The sequence below is a fragment of the Loxodonta africana genome, chromosome 3, assembly GCF_030014295.1.
Source record: "Loxodonta africana isolate mLoxAfr1 chromosome 3, mLoxAfr1.hap2, whole genome shotgun sequence".
NCBI lineage: Eukaryota > Metazoa > Chordata > Mammalia > Proboscidea > Elephantidae > Loxodonta > Loxodonta africana.
The window spans coordinates 125321512-125340436 of NC_087344.1; the positions used below are offsets into that span (position 1 = coordinate 125321512).

At 34.8% G+C, this 18925-nt stretch overlaps 1 protein-coding gene across 12 annotated transcripts in view; it reads left to right on the plus strand.

Moving 5' to 3' along the window:
• ADGRL2 (adhesion G protein-coupled receptor L2) overlaps positions 1-18925 on the plus strand; it is a 206363-nt gene that overhangs the window by 19012 nt on the left and 168426 nt on the right. For all 12 annotated transcript variants that reach the window (XM_023549432.2, XM_064282154.1, XM_003411217.4 and 9 more), the window contains exon 2: positions 17876-18048. In XM_023549432.2, the coding sequence (XP_023405200.1) occupies positions 17976-18048 (73 nt within the window). In that variant the 5' untranslated portion in view covers positions 17876-17975. The remainder of the gene's footprint in view (positions 1-17875; positions 18049-18925) is intronic.

Here is an 18925-nt window from a genome sequence, read left to right on the forward strand (position 1 = left end):
CTTCTATTAGGTAAGCAAAATTGTACAGAAGTCAGCCGTTTGGCTAGAGAGAAAGCTGTCTTTTGTTAAAAATACCTTTATCAAGATTAGACCTGTTGAGATATTCTTCATTGTTCAGGACCTCTTAAGTAGTAATATTCTTACCAGCTGTTTAACCAACTAATTTGGTATTCGTAGGTTTCCTTAGATACCAGCCTGTCCCTTTTCAGAAAGCTCAGGGTTTCTGTGCCCTCAAAGGCTTTTTTAAAAAAAAATTCTTTGCAATTTCTCTTTACTGAGGCTTTCTCTTTTGTTATCATGAACTTGTGATGTTATATTTTTATTTTATTGATATATAGGAAATTTTTCAGCTAAGTTTTGTTCCTAATAAGAGTAGCAGAACCATTTCCTCAATAGCTTTTCAATTCTTCAGACCCAGCAATAATTTTTAGGTTTTATAGCTGGTCCTCTGTGTCATGTTAATTGTGAGTACCAAGTCTGAACAACAACGAAAACCACCTGTCCATTGGTGATTAACTTTGAGTAGGCTCTCAATATATTTTTGAACAAATGGTTATGATTGATAATAACGCAGATGACAGTAGACTGCGCTAGAACCTAACCAGTTATAGATTCATGGTTATAGGAATGGTAAAGATGATAATAAAAGAACTAACATACTGATTTTTCTAGTAGTATTCCTTCTATATAATAGAGAATATTTTTGTAACATACTTGTCATAATGTTTAATACAGCTTAAAATATGTGGAAAGCGCTCAGTAAATACTTACGTGATTATCATTATCAATGTAGATTAAATAAGATGAACATTGGCTCACATTTTTAAGCTGCCTATGTCTTTCAGCACTCTTTACCACTCTTAAGACTTGCTTTATTTTTTTCTCGCTTTTTTGTTTGGTGTGGGCTGATGCTAAAATTAGAAATAAACATTAATATGTCAGGACAAGTTTGTCAGAGTGATAGCTGAAATTTTCATATGCTATTAGTCCACTAAGGGCCCTGGTGGCGCAGTGATTAAGTGCTTATCTGGTAACGGAAGGATCAGGAGTTGGAAACCTACCACCTGCTCCGAGGGAGAAAGTTGTGGCAGTGTGCTTCAGTAAAGATTTACAGCCTTGGAACCCCTCTGGGGTCGTGCCACTGTGTCCTGCAAGGTCACAAAGAGTCGGAATCGACTCTAAGGCAGTGGGTTTGGTTTTAGTTTATTAGGCCCCCTCTCACCATTGTTTAGGCAATGCCTGTTCAGTGGTTTAAACTTTATGTAACATTCCTCATAATGGGTTTTTCTTTTAGTATGTTCTCTCCTCCTTTTCTCCATTCTGCTCAGGGATTTCTATTTTATTATAGGGCTTTCTGTTATCTTTTTGCTGTATTCTGTAGATGATAAGTCAGTGACTGACCTGGCTGACCTTTATCAAAATTGATGTTCTGATATTGAAAACAGTAAGTGTTGTCTACCTGTCCACCTGAAAATGTCAGTACTTTCTTCCACTTTTACTGTATGGTGAAGTAAAAAAGACTAGTAGTTATTTCTCATTTTATTTTATATAAATCTGACTTCTAATTGGATTACCATAGGGAATCATGCAAGCAGGATTCTCTTTTTGTAATTCTTGTGCCTGACCTACAATCACAGCTCCAAAACTCCTGCCTCCAAATCCTCCCAGATATTAGGACCCTCCCACATGTTAACAGTTTTAAAAGAAAGTCAGGAGAGGATACTTGTCAGAACTGTATCCAGGTGTGAAGACTTGCTTCTTTTTTCTCCTTGGTGGATCAGTTACGCTGGAGACTTAGATACGCATAAGGTATTTCACATAAGATAAAGCGAGATTAGATAAATATGATGTGTTGTTACTGTAGTCTGAACTTTATTTTGTTGGTTAAGGGAACTATAAAATACAACAAAATTATTTGAAAAAGCATTCGAATTTTTATAGTATAAACTATATAAGGAAAAACGGCTTTGACAAGCTATTTTCTCAAATCTGTGGTTGAATTGTTATCAAACTTTATGTGACCTCGTGTCATTTAGCAGCCTGGGAAACAGCATTTAATGTCTGATGCAAACTTTTAGCAAAGGTGGCCTAAATTTTAGCTTCAGAGACAAGTTCTGGTATGCAATGATCCGTTCTTTCTTTAGTGGGTAATTAGATATCACAGATAGATTATCTTTTTTTTAAATTGTGAAATGATAATTTTTGAGTTTTTTTTGGAGGGTGGTGGGTGTCTGCCTTCCAAAATGTCTTTGAAACCTTATTGAAATCTCATTGTGTTCTTGCGTTCACCACAGATTGCTATTAATCGTATTATATGAAACTGAATAATAGCTGTGGTTTGATTTAAAGTATTAATAAAATCTAAATTTGTACATTCTAGCTGTAGAGATTCAAGATTTTAATTTAGTGAAATGCCACAACAATTCCCTGTATTTAGTTTGACAAGTGTTATATGAGAAGCATGTCTTACCAAATTAGGACAGACATATATTTTACACCGTTTAGAGTCTGATTATTAAAACCTGTTAAATTGCATATTTAATATTCAGATATCTTTCTGCAAATGAGCTGCTTCGATTTGTTGTCACCACTGTTTGATTCTTGTATTAAAGTCAATTAAATGTTCATCTGAGGAACTGTGGAAAGTTAGGATTTAGAAGTAGCCCTTGGTTTTTCAAGAGCTTCAGTAAATTGAAAATACTGAAAAGAAATACTCCACAATGCTTTGGGCACTGTAGGCAATATCATGTACTTCAGTTGCAAACTGGGAAGTCTAATCCCTGGTGTGAAATTTACTGATTTTTTTGTAGAGGCCAGATATCAGCCCAAGATTGATTATTGAACTGGAATACTAATTTTCTATAATTCTGCAGGAGAGAAAAGGTCTGGATTTTAATTTTCTCATTCTTTGTTCTGAATGGTAATAAATGTGCGTTCTAACTTAATGTTGCCCTCTACTCAAAAAAATTTCACCGTTAAGAATTTTACTGATTGAAGCAGTATTTTTTCAAATTCAAAATAGTCCCAGGAGGAAGTATGAATGTGGAAGCCTGCCTTTTAAAGAACATTATAAGAAAAAATTACATTTTTTAGTATACTTTGAGAAAAAATGTCAATTTCCTACATTTATACAATCTCAATTTTTATTTAAAAGCAAAATTATTCTGTTTTTTATAATTTCAAATTTCATGATACTTTAAAAAATTTAAAATCAATTTAAATATTCCAAATTGTTTTTTGCAGATATTATCTCTATAGGACAGAGTAGAACTGCTCCATAGGGTTTCCAAGGAGTGCCTGGTGGATTCGAACTGCCAGCCTTCTGGTTAGCAGCCAAAATCTTAACTGCCACACCACCAGCGTTTCCAATTTAAATATTTCAAATTTTAAATTGTTTTTACAGATATTGTCTTACACTTTTAAGTATTTTAAAGGAAAACTTGATCAAAGAATTATTTTACTGGAGTTTGGGCCTGAGATCTTAGTTTCCCCAGTAATTACGGCCATTTCCGCTTCCTCTCTCTTACGGTAAGGAAACACGGTTTTTACAACTAGCTCTTAAGGGATGTATTGGCTTATATAAATGATGAAAACATTGAGGTATTTTATGCCAAACAGTGATAAGTTAAACTTCCTGAAAAACTTATTTGTTGTATTTTCTGTCTTATACAGTGGCATTTCTCAATATTTAATTAAATATTAAAAAATAGTCCTGGTAGAAAAAACCTTGAAAATTGCTACTGTAACAGATCTCTTAGGTTTGCTTCCAGTTTAGAAAAAAAAAAAGGTGTTTGTTTTTCACACTTAAGTTTCTGATTTTTATCTACTTTTCTTCATACTTTCCACTATTCATATATTTCCCATATTTCCGTTTATTATTTACCTCTTCTTCCCTTCATTCCTTCCTCCCATCAACAATATTTATTAAATACCAGCCATTAGCCAGGTGTTACAGAATGGTGAAGGAGCCCTGACGGTGCAAATGGTTAAGTAGCAGAGTGGGGTTGGCAGTTAGAATCCACCAGCTGCTTCTCAGGAGAAAGACCTCTGGCGATTCTGCTTTCCTAGAGATTACAGTGAACAAAACCCTGTGAGGCAGTTCTGCTCTGTCACATGGGGTCACTATGAGTTGGAATAAACTGGAGGGAACACAACAACAACAACAACATGGGGGAGGGTATGTGGCCCTAAAGTTACAGAAGTAACAGCTATTGGTTGTGCATTCAGTTGGCTCAGAACCTTTTGAAAAAAAGTGATACTTCAGATGCTTTGTGGTAGTGCTAACACATAGTGCTAAGGACACAAATGGCAGTGTCCCCCTATGGTGTGTGGAGGGAGTCAGAGAGTCCACTGATGGGCCTGAACCAAGTCTTGGGAAAAGAGTAGTAACTGGCCAAGAGGCTAGTGGCAGAGGGGGTTCCAGATATAAAAAAGTTTCCAGTAGATTGACTATTCATTTATAATATATTCACTATATTAATCACCAGGATATCACATTGTCAGAATCAGTACAAAAGTGATAAGCAGAAGTCATGGTCTACAAGGAGCAATTATTCTCTTAATTACGTTAAAATTGTTTGCATACTTGTCTCATTTTCTTATCTTCTGCATCATTGTATTGCTTGCAGGGCCTTGTGCAAAGTGTGTATCCAGGAAATTATTTGTTGTCTTGGTTTGAAAAGATTTATGTTGATGAAAGGCAAATGTTGAATATTTTGACAAAAGAGATTTTAAAAGTAGTTTAAAAGCTTAATGGAAGAGGAGTCACAAGATAGCCCAGAAACAATTGCCAGACAAATGACACAGATAATGACTGTAGGAATGCACGGAGGGAGAGGTGTTTTTTTCAGTTTGAGGTGGTCAGGTGGCTTTTGAACCGTGTCAAGTCTGTATAGAATTTCTTTCAGTGGAAAGAAGGGAAATGCTTTCTTTCATGTGAGTAAAAAATCTTGAGTAAAAGTCAATTTGAAAGACATATTCAGAATTACTGAATAAATAAGTTTGACAGAAATGGGGTTAGATTAAAATGGTTTTGAAGTTTTGTTTGGGTTCTATGCCCCGTTTTGCTTTTTGCTGCTTTAAAAACTTTTTTTTTCTTCATTATACCACTCTTTGACTGTCAATCTTGATTTCCTTATTTTCCTTACATAATAGATTTATTGAGATAATTAAATTACAGTGAGATAATATGTGTACTTATGGGAAAATTAAAAAAAAAAAACACAGTTCTGAGATCTGCATTGTGAAGTTACAAGTCCAAATGTTTTCTTTTTTCTCATATATGAAATGATCTCCAGGATTGGTTCCAGTTTTACACATTTGTATGGTTTTAGAGTGAATTAGGAAGATTAGTCTGGTGGAGGTTAGCAAGCTGCATGGAGGGTGAGAAATCGGCTAGGGGTTTTTGCTGAAATTTAGGGAGAAGGAGGTTAGGACAGAGGGAAGGACAGGCGTAGGATGCAGACGTTTCAGGGCAAGCATCAATACAGCAGTGGAAGTGTACCACCTTAAAGTGAAGTACCTTTTGTGTTAGCAGAGCTGTATTCTACTCAATCTCAAGATTATTGGGAAAAGCTCCAGAAGATTTTTGGTTTTAAAAACTATTAGAAACGTGGCAGATTTCATTTGTGTGTGTGTGTGTGTATGCCTATGCATGCACGCCATACCCATTTAGTAAGCTTTGTGCAAAGAAAATACGTTATTTCATAATGGATGTGATTTTTTTTTTTCTCTTACCATTTCACACTAATGTATTTCTTTGTTATTGTAAGTCACCAATTGAAGGATATATGTATAATTCATGCTAAATCAGTATATTGGTCTAGAAGGTTTTTCAGGAAACTAGTAATGGAGTAGAGGCTTCTTTAATACATATAACTATATAAAACATTATTAATGTTAACAGATGTTGCACTTTAATCCCCTAGAATGATTGTTTGGTACCAGCAGGAGATTTATTAAGCCTGAATTGTGTGAAATTGTGTGTGCATAAGCTGCTACTTAGATTGTAAAAACGCTATTGAAAACTGTTAAAAAGTTTTAGCTATAATTGGCAGAGAAGTATTAACTGTGCTAAAAGAAGTATGTGCGTATGGTTGGCTCATGCGCCTTAACCTTTTTATCATTTATCTTCTCGTATTAATGTCACTGAATTATTAACTCATGAGCCAGGGTGGAAAGGGTGAAGGCACCATTTAAATGTGTGGCAAATTTATCCTTATCGCTGGAGACATGAAAAAAAGTCATTTTGTCTTATCTGTAAAACAGAAAGGACATTTTAAAATTTCATTTACAGTAATCCACTTCACTTCCAGTGAAACACCTAGATTATTACAACCATAGTATAATGCTCTGATTAAAAATTTGTAACCTTTTCCACTTTTTTGTCTTATATAAATAACGTTGACAGAAAAGCTTAGCCTCCTTTTTTTTTTAATGTGATATCTATTAATTGTAGCTTAGAAATGTTATTCCTATGAATGGTATGTCACAGCATGGGTACTAAGTTTTAAGAAACATTTGTTTTGCAAAATATAAAAAAACTACTATAATAGCAACAACCAAAGTATTATTGGGCAGGAATCTGGATACAGGAAACTAGAAAGCTCTAGAAATACTTTTCTTCTAAAACAGATGTGTACATTTATTGGGGCTTCGTAATTATTTGGAGTAAGATTGGCGATTTTGGCCTTGTTGAATTTTTAGAGTTATAGCAGAAAGTCAGCAAATTAGATTTAAGCAGTTTCTTATTGATCAAAATGTGGAACTGGGTTAGATCCAGTATTTCATATGGGTGAATAGCAATGGTGACAGAAATTTCAGGAGTTTGAAGCCACTTTTACCAGTAACTTTTTGAAACCATCATACTGATGGTAGAATACCGCAGGGGTCTTGTCTAAACCTCATATTTTTCAGTCTCCTGTTACTTACTGTTTTGATTGGTTTTTCGTTCTCTCCTGCCAAACAAAGTAGTAGGATATGTTACTGTGGTAAGGTCGTCTGTTTTCTTTTCTGGAGTTCCCCTCCAAACACTGCAAGCTGTACATATGGCTCTATTATACATGCACCCAAACAGTAATTTGTTTTGGTCAGTAAAAATAGTGTTGCTTTGTTTTTTAATTCATATTCCAGCATGGTTAATTTACATTTACACTAACATTTAAATTAATTTCTTAAAATAATAGACTAAAGTTGGTTTGATTATTTTGGCAGACATTGATAGTGATGAGTCAGTCAGCTCATTACTTGACTCAGCTGTGTCTAGTTATCTTGGACTTGTGCTTGTCCATCTATAGGAGAGGGTGGCAAATGGCTGCTGCCCAACTGTTTTTGTAAATAAAATTTTATTGGCACAAAGCTGGGTCATTTGTTCCTGCATTTCTTCTGCCTTCGTTCACGCTGCAATTACAGAGTCCTGTAGCTCTGACAGAGACCATATAATGGACCACAGATCCTAAAATATTTACTGTCTGGCCCTTTATAGAAAAAGTTTCCAGACCCATGATTTGTAGTATGTCTATATAATTTCTTGCTTTCCATTTTTTCAGATGTAACAGGATATTATTGAAAATGTTAAACTTAAGAGATTTGAGGGGTTACTAGTTAGTATCATTTGTAGTTACTAAAACCAGTTTTTTGCCTTCCTTTACATTTGGAGTAGCAGCAATTAGTGGTGTATTTTTCCTGAAAATTTTCTGAATGAAAAAAATATATTTAAATTATTAAAATGATACAAAAATACATTATTAGTCTCTTACCAAATGAGAGTCTTGGCAGGTAATTCAAGCTTCCAGTCAGTTTTTCTCAGCTTTTTATAATGTATGTTTCTTTTTATTAAACAGCACTGGTTTATGACTAACTTTAATGTTATGTAAAATTTTAATAGAGGTTATAAAATTATATTTTAAAGTTGAAAACCCCTTTTTGAAAAACCACATATACCTCCCCCACTCTGTGATTGAATAGTTAAGAAGCACTAACATAAAATTGATGTTTTAATTTTTTAATAAAGTTTTGTTTTTTGCTTTAAGTATTTTCATATTTAAGTTATTCAAAATGACAGAGTTCATTAGTGTTTCTTAATAGTTATGTTCATGCATATTTCTTTGCCTTCCTATCTAAGTCTCCAGAGCCCTGGTGGTACAGTGGTTAAGAGCTCGGCTACGAACCAAAAAGTCAGCAATTCGAATCCACCAGCCACTCCTTGGAAACCCTGTGGGGCAGTTCTGCTCTGTCCTGTAGGGTTGCTGTGAGTCGGGTTTAGTTGTTTGGTTTTTATCTCAGTATCCTAATGCGCTTTAGAGAGATCAGCCACACCAAGCTCATAGACTCTCAGCCTGCCGCTGGAAGCAAAAGTGTCTGTGCGTTTCACTCATTTAGTCTATAACGTTATCCTTAATGTGGCCAAATTGATTACTCAAAAAGAATTGATAAATTTCTCTTCTGTTTAGCCCAATAAAATGCTTTTGTTTTGTGTTTTACTTGTAGATTGTAGATAAATGAGTGGAGACTAACTCAGGATAAGGCCCAGGAACTTGCTCTTTCTTGAAGTCCCTGATGACATCTTCCTTTTTAATCACGTGTAATGTTCTCACAGAGGCAGAGTGATATGTGTGAACTGAATAACTATCAGGTTATTATATTATGGCTGCCAGTGTAATAATCGGTGTGAAGATTTCAAAAAATGATTTTTTTCCTGAAATAGCCACTTTTTTTTTTTTTTTTTTTGAGCCACTTCTTTAGATGTAGTTAAAAAAAAACCCCTAAGGATTAGAATAATTGCTTAGGCGCATTTTTATGGAAGAGACAAGACCTTAGTTAAATATATTGCAGTAACCTTTAAAAGTGTTCTTTAGAATTACTTAAGATGGAATCAGGATCATACACATAATTGGGAAATTAATAGAATCATATTTAGTTGCTGAACTTCAGACCTAGATGTTTGTGAATCGCCCAAACTCTCATCTTGGCATGTAAGCTGGGGTTCTGGTGTCTGTGTACTGATCTCAGTCTTGGGCTCTTTTCACTGAGGTGTAATACTGGTTGATCTGGGTACACATCTTAAGGAAAACACAGGTTCAGAAACTGCTCATATTTTTCTTCTTCATTGTTTTAGTATAAAATACATTTATTACCATGAAGTTCTGGGGAGTTTATCATTAGTTAATGCATATTTTGGGTCTTAAAGTTGTTCACTTGTGTATTTCATTTTCTATATGAGATTATTAACTAACTTTTGAATGTGGCAACAATATCTTAATCTCTTTATAATCATATCTTTACCAGTTTTGTAGCACAGGAGCAATTAATATATAAGGTAAAAATAAATAACGTTTCAGCATTTACTGTCAAAAGCATCTAGGAGGTACTCACTGAAATATTCATTGACTTTAGCTGACCCAAAGCAATTATAGTGCTAATATTATCTGTTTTAAAAGTAAGAATTGTAAGTTGAGATGACACTATAGATTGACAGTTTCCAAATGAATTGTATCATTGATTGATTACAAAGCAGTTGGCTACACTCCACATCATTTTCTTCAGATTCTTACTGTGTATTCTCTATATTCATATTTATTTTTAAGATCATTTGACACATTTTACTCAGATTACCTCATTACCTCTAAGAAACCCCTGATGGTAATATTGATGATCTAATATATGACAGATCCTGGGTCATTATTATTTCATTTAGTGGTTGTATATATAGACCAAGAGGGAATTTGAATATCGATTGGGGGAATGGCTAGTAACAATGATTTATGAACAAAGGATCCTGTGCAGTGAGCCAAACATAAGATTGCATCTTACGCGCTACAGTGGATAAGATTTATCAGTCCAGAATAATTTGTAAGATATAAACATTTTAAATAGAAATATAAATCAATGAAATTAAGATAGCTCAACTGAAAATACTAAAAATTAAGTTAACATTTAGCTATCATTACCTTAGGGATGTTGGTTTTGCTCATGTAAATATTTTAAAAGTCAGCTCCTTATTTTTTTGGTCTATCACTTTCATAATCCCAATATGACTTTGTTCTATTTTCATTTTTTATTTTAGAGGAAAAGATAATAAAACGTATAAAGTGAGCAAGTTAATCTAAACTACTTAATTAGTGGCAATAGTGATTTTAGAACATGGGCTTAGATCCCAGCACAGCTACTTACTGCCCTTGAGAAGGTAGAGTAGTCTCCTTTTAAAGTAACATGGGGGCAGTATTTATTTCTTAAGGTTGTTGTGACAGTTACCTGAAATGATATAAGGGAATCTAACCATGTGCCAGGCATATATAGCTTTTTATAAGGAAGTGTTGTTTCTGAGGTAGAATGTAATCTCCCTGAGGGTGAGGATTTTTATCTCTTTTGTTCCTCAGTACACAGCACATAATAGATGGCTCATTAAATATTTGTTGAATAAATGATCTGGTGACTAGTGGAAAGAACAGCTTTGTGGTTTGCCTTGGAATGGAATCCAAACTCTCCCACTTACTAGCTGAGTAATTTCAGTCAAGTTACTTTTACCTTTCTGAGTCTCAGATTTCGACCTTTATAATATTGACCTTGAAGCTCAGCCTCACATTTTGAACTTTATAATGTTGATCCTGTATTTTTATAAGGATATGTGTCTGATTGAGTATTTAGCACATAGTAGGCACTCAGGAGGAGTCCTGGTGGTGCAGTGGTTAGGTGCTCAGCTGCTAACTGAAAGGTCTGTGATTCAAACCCACCAGCCGATCCTCGTGAGAAAGATATGGCTGTCTGCTTCTGTAAAGACTACAGCCATGGAAACCCCCCATATGGGGCAGTTCTGCTCAGTCCTGTAGGGTCGCTATCAGTTGGAATCGACTTGACGACAGTCGGTTTGGTTATCTGGGTTTAGGCACTCAGAAAATGGTTGCTTAAAATAAAAAGTATTACTTGTCATAGAATGCATAAATTTATATTCAACTCTAAAAAATTGCATGAGAATGCTAGACAACTAGGAAGTTAAGAGGAAAGAACAATGTCTTAAGAAGTTGGATTGGACCAACATTTAAAATGGGCTTTTCCTTCCCCCCGAAAAAGAGAAAAAATAACTTCTATGTTGTTTAAAATTTTTTTTCTGATAATAGATGCAAAATATTTCAAACAAATAGATTTCTGATTTGTTGTTAGGAAAGCTGGGGAAGCCATCAGCCATTCATGATATGTAAGATAATATTTTGGCTAGGCACATAGCTCTATTTTTATTCTTTTGAAACTTCATTTGCAAGTTTATGTTCAATCATAAAATGTCCCCTACATTGGTTTGAAAATGCCAGCTTATTTGTTTTTATTATTTCAGCTCATAGGATTTTAATGAAGAGAATGGCACGAAGCCCCAGGCTGTGCCTCTAGTGTCCACAGCTACAAGCCCCTTTTGCATGCTCAGCATGACTCCCAGTTACACAGCATATAGCAGATGTAATCAACTTGGGACATTCCTGAACTCTCTTCTGCTCTGACCCTAACCCCTCTTATAGGAGAATTTCTTTCTTTACAATAAGGAAGTTTCAGTAAAAGGATAAGATCAATTATGTTAAGGGAACTTTAGCAAAATTATTTAAGTATTCCAAACTTGATATCAGTGTCCATTGAAATGAAATGAATAGACGATAGTGACTAGTGGTCGACCACTTGGTTTTAGAATCTCTAACAGCATTTCTATACCCAAGCCTATCCTTGGGAAAGGAGTGAAAATATAAACTCAAACTTGGCAAAAGAAGATTACTGCCTGGAGCCAAGAAAGCCTTTCTGATTAGCCACAGCAAAGGTTTTCTTCGCCAACTTACTGAAGGATAACTTCCAAGGGAGTCAGTGTTTTTGCCTGTGTTAACAAGAAGGGGAAATTCTAGATTATGAGGATTACACACAAAGTTTTTCAAAAAAGTGAATACCCTGAATAAGGTTTAGCTAAATTAAAACTATTTGCTGAGCCTTTGCATGGAAGTGGAATGGAATTTGATAAGATATAGAAAAGCTGCTTTCTTTTGTTCACAAACTGTCATAATAATTATCATTTAATTTTGCAAATATGATCAGAAACCCTGCCAGCTTTAGTTTTTATTTAGAGAAGACACATTCATTGCATAGAATTCTAGACTTACCCATAGCATTAATGTCTTACTTTACACAGCATTAAACAACAACCAAACGTAAACCCACTGCCATCAAGTCGATTCAGACTCATAACGACCCTATAGGATGGAGTAGAACCGCCCCATAGTTTCCAAGGAGTGCCTGGTGGACCTTTTGGTTAGCAGCTGAGCTCTAAAGCACTGTGTCACCAGGGCTTCTACGCAGCATTCGTGCCTAATGACAAGAATGGGTGACTGTGGTAGGTCTTATGATGAGAGGGTGCTTTCTTTTCCCTGTTTTCTTTATGCATATAGTTGTTTTGGCTTGAATAGCTAGTATTCACAATAGTGTGGTGCCCATGAGTAGAAATCAGAGATAAAGTTAGAGTAGGAATCTTTATGCTGGCTTTGTTGTTAGCAGAGTATACACCTAAGTTTACCAGTTTTAGAAAATTTTGTTTTACCTTTTCTTTTTCCTTCTATCAATTTGAAGTGTGTTATATTCTACTTCTTTCACTGATTTGGGTTTTAATTTTTTCTTTCTTTTTTTTTTTTGTAAAAGAGGCATCATTGCATATAACTTAAGTATGATGTCTTGATAATGTAACATAAATACGTGACTATTAAAACTAGTTAGTGGTGTTTTCCTTTTAAATAATTTTGCTGACAGTTTAAGATATGGGATATTTCATGCAGCTAATAAATATAAGCAGGTTACTGTCTGAAAGACTGCAGCTGACTGTACATTGTAAGTAGCATATAAAACATTGAGGGCTGTTGGGATATAAACAATGCTGAGGCATATTCCTGGAAGTCACTGTTCAGCTTTGGAAGGTTTAGTAGTAATGATGCATTAATTGACTTTTACATGACAGAGTAATAGGATACTTAGATCTAAAAAACCTCATGACAGAGGTTTGGTAGACAATAGTTTGTCGTATATAGAAACAAGACAGGGTGAAATTATCTTTCTATTTGAAGATTTAGGAAAAAAAGTGGAGATAGGGTGAGTTTGCACGTTAAAAGTAGCTGGATTTTTACGAATCATAGTCATTTATGGTTTAAGTAGAAGTATTTTGTTTCTGTTTTTACTAAGAAATGAACTACTCACCTCCGTTAGTGTACATTCCTCCCCCACTTTGTGCTAAGCTTGACTGAAATTCTTAAAGGATTTTTTTTTTGACTTTTAAATATAAAGACAAATAGGTTTTTTTTTAAAATAATTTTTATTGTGCTTAAAGGGAAAGTTTACGAATCAAGTCAGTCTCTCACACAAAAACCCATATACACCTTGCTACACACTCCCAATTACTCTCCCCCTAATGAGACAGCCCGCTTTCTCCCTGCACTCACTCTCTCTTTTCGTGTCCATTTCGCCAGCTTCTAACCCCCTCCACCCCCTCATCTCCCCTCCAGGCAGGAGATGCCAACATAGTCTCAAGTGTCCACCTGATCCAAGAAGCTCACTTCTCACCAGCATCCCTCTCCAGCCCATTGTCCAGTCCAATCCATGTCTGACTGAAGAGTTGGCTTTGGGAATGGTTCCTGTCCTGGGCCAACAGAAGGTTTGGGGGCCATGACCACCGGGGTCCTTCTAGTCTCAGTCAGACCATTAAGTCTGGTCTTATGAGAATTTGGGGTCTGCATCCCACTGCTCTCCTGCTCCCAAGACAAATAGGTTTTTAATGTGGGAAATCAAAAGTAATCTTTTCAGTTTGTTGAAAAGAGATTTGATTGTTCTTTTTGTTGTTGTTGTTTTATGGTGTGAGATGCTTACTGCGTTTCCCTTTGCAGGTGGTCGTAGGGTTTGACAGAAAAGTCTGTTAGCTGTGTCTAAGTTTATGAGTGTCCTTTAGTTTGTTTCATTTAGAAGCAATGTTTCTTGAGATTAGTTAGACCATATTTGATTATATATGTCGGTATTTGTTCTAGTCTTAGCTGAATGTGGTTTGCTAAGCATTGCAGTTTTCATTAACATTTGTTTAATGGAGGGTTAGTTTTTAATTTGGATCACAGCAGTAAAATCTTTCGACTTAGTTTTCAAAATTTAAAGTTGAAAATAACTTTATTTTGATGTGGAAGTGGTTGGATATAGTTTGTGGAAGTGGTTGGATATAGTTTGTAGAAGTGAGAAAAATAAATTTAATATTCTTTTTACTTATGGCACAGGCCAGTGGACTTCAGCTTTATTTGCATTGCATAAAAGAAGCCATGATTTTATAAATTCCTGAACCTGTTTCTGTTTGTCAGAAACATTTACGTTAAATCTCATAACTGACTGGAGTATACTTTTTAAATTGTGTTTCACATTCTCAGACCTTAAGAACACATAGAATTTTTAGTATAGTTACAATCTGTTCATGAAGCATTCTGCTCTGGCCAAAGACCGCAAACGAGGTCCTGGTTGTGTGGTTTCCTCCTCCATTTCCCCTCACTAACAAGGTTTCCTATCTTGGCAGCTGTTTCCTACAAGGCAGTCTTCAGTGCCTGATTTCTTCCTTCCCTTTCTTTCCACAAACAAGGACTCTTTCAAATAGCAGATGACTGAAGACAGACTGGTCGTGGATTGCTTTAAGAAAGTGGAAACTTGTTCAAGAGTTGTACATGTGGGCAAACAGCCCATGGCAGTAGCTCATTGAAATGAAAGTACCCATTACAACTAAAACTTGGACAGTCAAAACTCTTTGCTTGAATCAGGAGCAATCAAATGGCTGACTTAATTTTACTTGTAGCAGTGATGGACCTCATCCATGCATTGAAATTATCCTATTTGCTTGGTCACATCATTGAACAGTCTGTAGGATATAAGCAATTATTTATTGATTAGCCTTGAAGTGATGACTTTTTCTTATGTTTTGTACAGAATAGCCTGTAGTTTTAAGGCAGGAACTCTGCATTGATGGTTCACTGGTAGAATTCTCGCCTTCCATGTGGGACACCCTGGTGTGATTCCTTGCCGGTGCACCTCATGTGCAGCGACCACCTGTCTGTCGATGGAAGCTTGCATGTTGCTATGATGATGAACAGGTTTCAGCAGTACTTGTAGACTAAGATGGACTAAGAAGAAAGGCCTGGAAGTAGCTTTTGAAAAGCAGTCATTGAAAACCCTGTGAATCACAACAGCCTACCTGTATCTGATTATGGGGATAGCACAGAATTGGCAGCATTTCATTCTGATTGGCATGGAATTGCCATGAGTCAAGGGCCAACTTAATCGCAACTAACAACATCAACTTTGCTGCAGCGGTTATTAACTGCAGCTTTAGTTTTGATTTTGTCTTCTGGAATAGTCTGGGAGCTCAGACTGAAAAATGAATAGAGCCAGCCTGTTTTTCAGGGATGTGTGCCATGGGCCTCCATCAGATTAATTTTTAAAAACTAATTTATTGTGTTTTCTGTGAAAGTTTACACAGCAAATTAGGTTCCCATTTAATAGTTTGTATACAAATTGTTCAGTGACATTAATTACATTTTTTACAATGTGTCAGCATTCTCTTTAATTTTGTTCTGGTTGTTCTGTTTCCAGTACTCTAGTTTCCCTGCCCCCTTATCGTCGGTCTTATCTTTGCTTTAGAGTAACTGTTGACTTTTTGGTCTCACGTAGATGATTTTTTGATGGAGCAAGGTCCTCACGGGTAATATGCTTTATTTTGTGTACCAGTCAGTTATTTCAATAAAAGATGACCTCAAGGGATAGTTTTGTTTCAAGGTTTAAAGTCTGTCTGTAGCAGGGTGATAGTCTCAGGGAGTCCTCTAGTCTCAACTGGCCCCTAAAGCTAGAATTTTTAAGAATTTGAGTTCTAGCCTGTGTTTTTCTTCCATTCTATCAGATTAATTTTTCATATACTGTTCTTCTTTTGGTATTTTTGGCATTCAGAAGAAGACATTTTCTCTTTCCTTTGTTCTTGCCCTGTTTCTTTGGAGGAGAAGCATCTAAAATGGTCTCAGAACTAAGTAATACCAACTGTGATCCCCTGCCACCATCATGATATCTAAAGGTCTTCATGGCATTCAGAGATAGAGAAAATATTGGGCTGATATGGGTCATGGAGGGGTATGAAGGGAAGCAGTGTTATCTCTAAAACTGTAGGCATGATAAAATAAACTCGTTATATAGAATTATTTTGCTAGTTTCATCTGATTTTTGTAAAAATTATTTTTGGTGAAAATATACACATCAAAACATGCATCCACTTAACAATTTCATTTGATTTTATGGATCTTTATATTTAAACTATAGCATAAGATTTTTTTAATGTTCTGTTTGGTGTGTTTGTTGGTAAAGCAAGACTGAGTTTAGAGCGTGATAAGTATTTCAAATCGTTTAGAATTTGCCTTTCCACCGAAGTTACATTATAATGAATTGAAAATGGAACATAGTGAGCTAGTAATAGAATCACGTGATATATGGAACATTTAGTAAATGCAGCATAGTTCAGATACTATGAAAAATAACTAAGTTATCCAGGAAATTTTTGTTTTCTGAATTTTCCTTTATGCTTTAGTTACAGCATCTAAATTATGTAAGAGTTCATTTTATTTGAGTTACATACACAGCCTCAGGATGGTGGAGGGGTTCACCTCACCACTTTATGAAACTTCTAGTTCTACCAGGTTTAAGTGTGGCTTGAGAAAAATTGGTAATGCTTAGAAGAAAATGACGGAAACTGTCAGATGTCACTTTAAAGGAAAAATTTTGCAATTTGTTTACTCTTAGAGGCTAGACCAGCAGGCTAGATATTTGGGGACTGACTCTATGTGTACCACAAGGCAGTTCAGTACTGCTCTAGAGTGAAGTAAAACACTTGGATAGAGTCCAACAACTGACGTGGTCTCAGCAGACCCAGGATCTAAGAAATGCTTTGATTAAGTAGGCACCTAACGTTTTTGTACCATTTCCAGTTTAGAGAACTGGACTCTAAGGGCTAGCCAATTAATTAGACTGGCCTAACTTTTTAAATTAGTGATGTAACCTTGGAGGTACAGTCATGGTTTTGGGTTTTCACTTGGGTCCAGTGAAATCAGTGATATAGGCTTGACTTTGCTAGGTTATATGATACTGTAAGAAAAACCAATATATGAAAATCTTAAACTTATCTCTTTTAAAAACAAAAAAAAAGGGAATTATATTATTAAACACTCCCCCCCTTAGTAAAGAATAATGAGAAAAATAATTTGATGTTCAGGAATGTAGTGTTGTAGGAATACCTTTATTATATAAATTAAAGTACACCCATATGTTAATATTACCCTTGTATAGAAAAACTGTTTTGTTACATCTGTATCTCATAAGGTCACTGGATAATATAATAGATGCCATTATTGTTTACCATCACTGGAAACAAAAAGTATATGTAGTCATGAAATTGTTTAGAAGTGTTACATACTATATGTAGTACTTTGATAAAAAGAGTAATATGTGGCATAAAAAGATATTATGCTGTGTTAATCTAGAGTCATTCTCTAGGCCTTCCCTGTGGTTTTCTAAGAAAAATTCATCATCAAGAATTAATATAACTTTTCTATGACTTTACGTGTCACGGTTATCTATAAATCTTCTTTTGGCTTTGACCAGTTTTAGAAGTGTATGGCTCAGATATCCAGTGTAATCAAGCAACTTCCATATTGGATATAGAATCAAAATACATACCATTATTCTTTATACTCAGGAGGGAGGGAGGATGGGTGGGAAAGAGAGTTCTTATTGTTATTTTGCTTTTTTTTTTTTCTCATTGGGCAGGAACATAGAGTAAATGATGGATTTGTTTGTTTTTCAGATATGAGGATCAATGATGCAGACTGCTGGGTTCGATGAAGCTGGGCATTTATAACTAGATTCATTAAGGAATACAAAGAAAATATTTAAAGGGATCAATAATGGTGTCTTCTGGTTGCAGAATGCGAAGTCTGTGGTTTATCATTATAATCAGCTTCTTATCGAATACAGAAGGTAAGATGTAGTTTAATTTTTTTAAAAGCCTGGGAGAACTTGAATTATATAATCTCTTTATATGGAAATGGCTAGAATGAGTACTATTTTATTATTTTTAAAATACGTGCTGAAAATATTTTCTGAATGTGGAATTTTTTTTTTCTTTTTGCTGGTAGAATCATTATATAAGTATGTAGTGTAGAAAGCACTAGAAGTCTAAAATCTATATTTTATATAAACTCATAAAATATAGTTATTCTAAATAATGGAACTAAATGAAAATGTTGTTTTGGTATATATTTTACATTTATTGACTAAGCCTGTTCCAGTAAAATTGAAAGTATTTTGTGCCAGCTCGTTCACTTCAAATTTAGTTTGTCTGTGATCATAGAACTATGCTTATAGTTCTAAAAGTACAAAATCATTTTTTTTATATATTCTGGAAAAAGTTATTTTTTGTAGTGTGCCCTTTTTTAGTAGTCTCTCTCTTTAACAATAAATGCATTCCTTATAATTAAAAAATTTTCAGATATGAGTAACTACTTTCCTGTAAATTTAAAAAGAATTGTGGAATTTTTCTCAGTGTTGCTTTTAAATTTTTTTTTTTTATTAAAGCTTGAAAGAGTAGTGAGTATATATTTTTGAAGCCAGACCTGATTTTTAAAGAAGTAAATACTTATTTTGAGGCTCAATGAAATAGAACCATCATTTATTAGTTACTATGTTGATTTCCTAGCAACCATTATTTCTTTTGTCTTAAATATTTATTCCAGGTGGGAAAAAAAAAAAAAAAAACATCCAGGTACTTTTTGCAGAGTAGGTTAAAAGTTAATGTGGAGCTAAAATGTGTATATTTGTAGCCAGTTGATAGTGGTGGTTATTGTACTTAGCATGA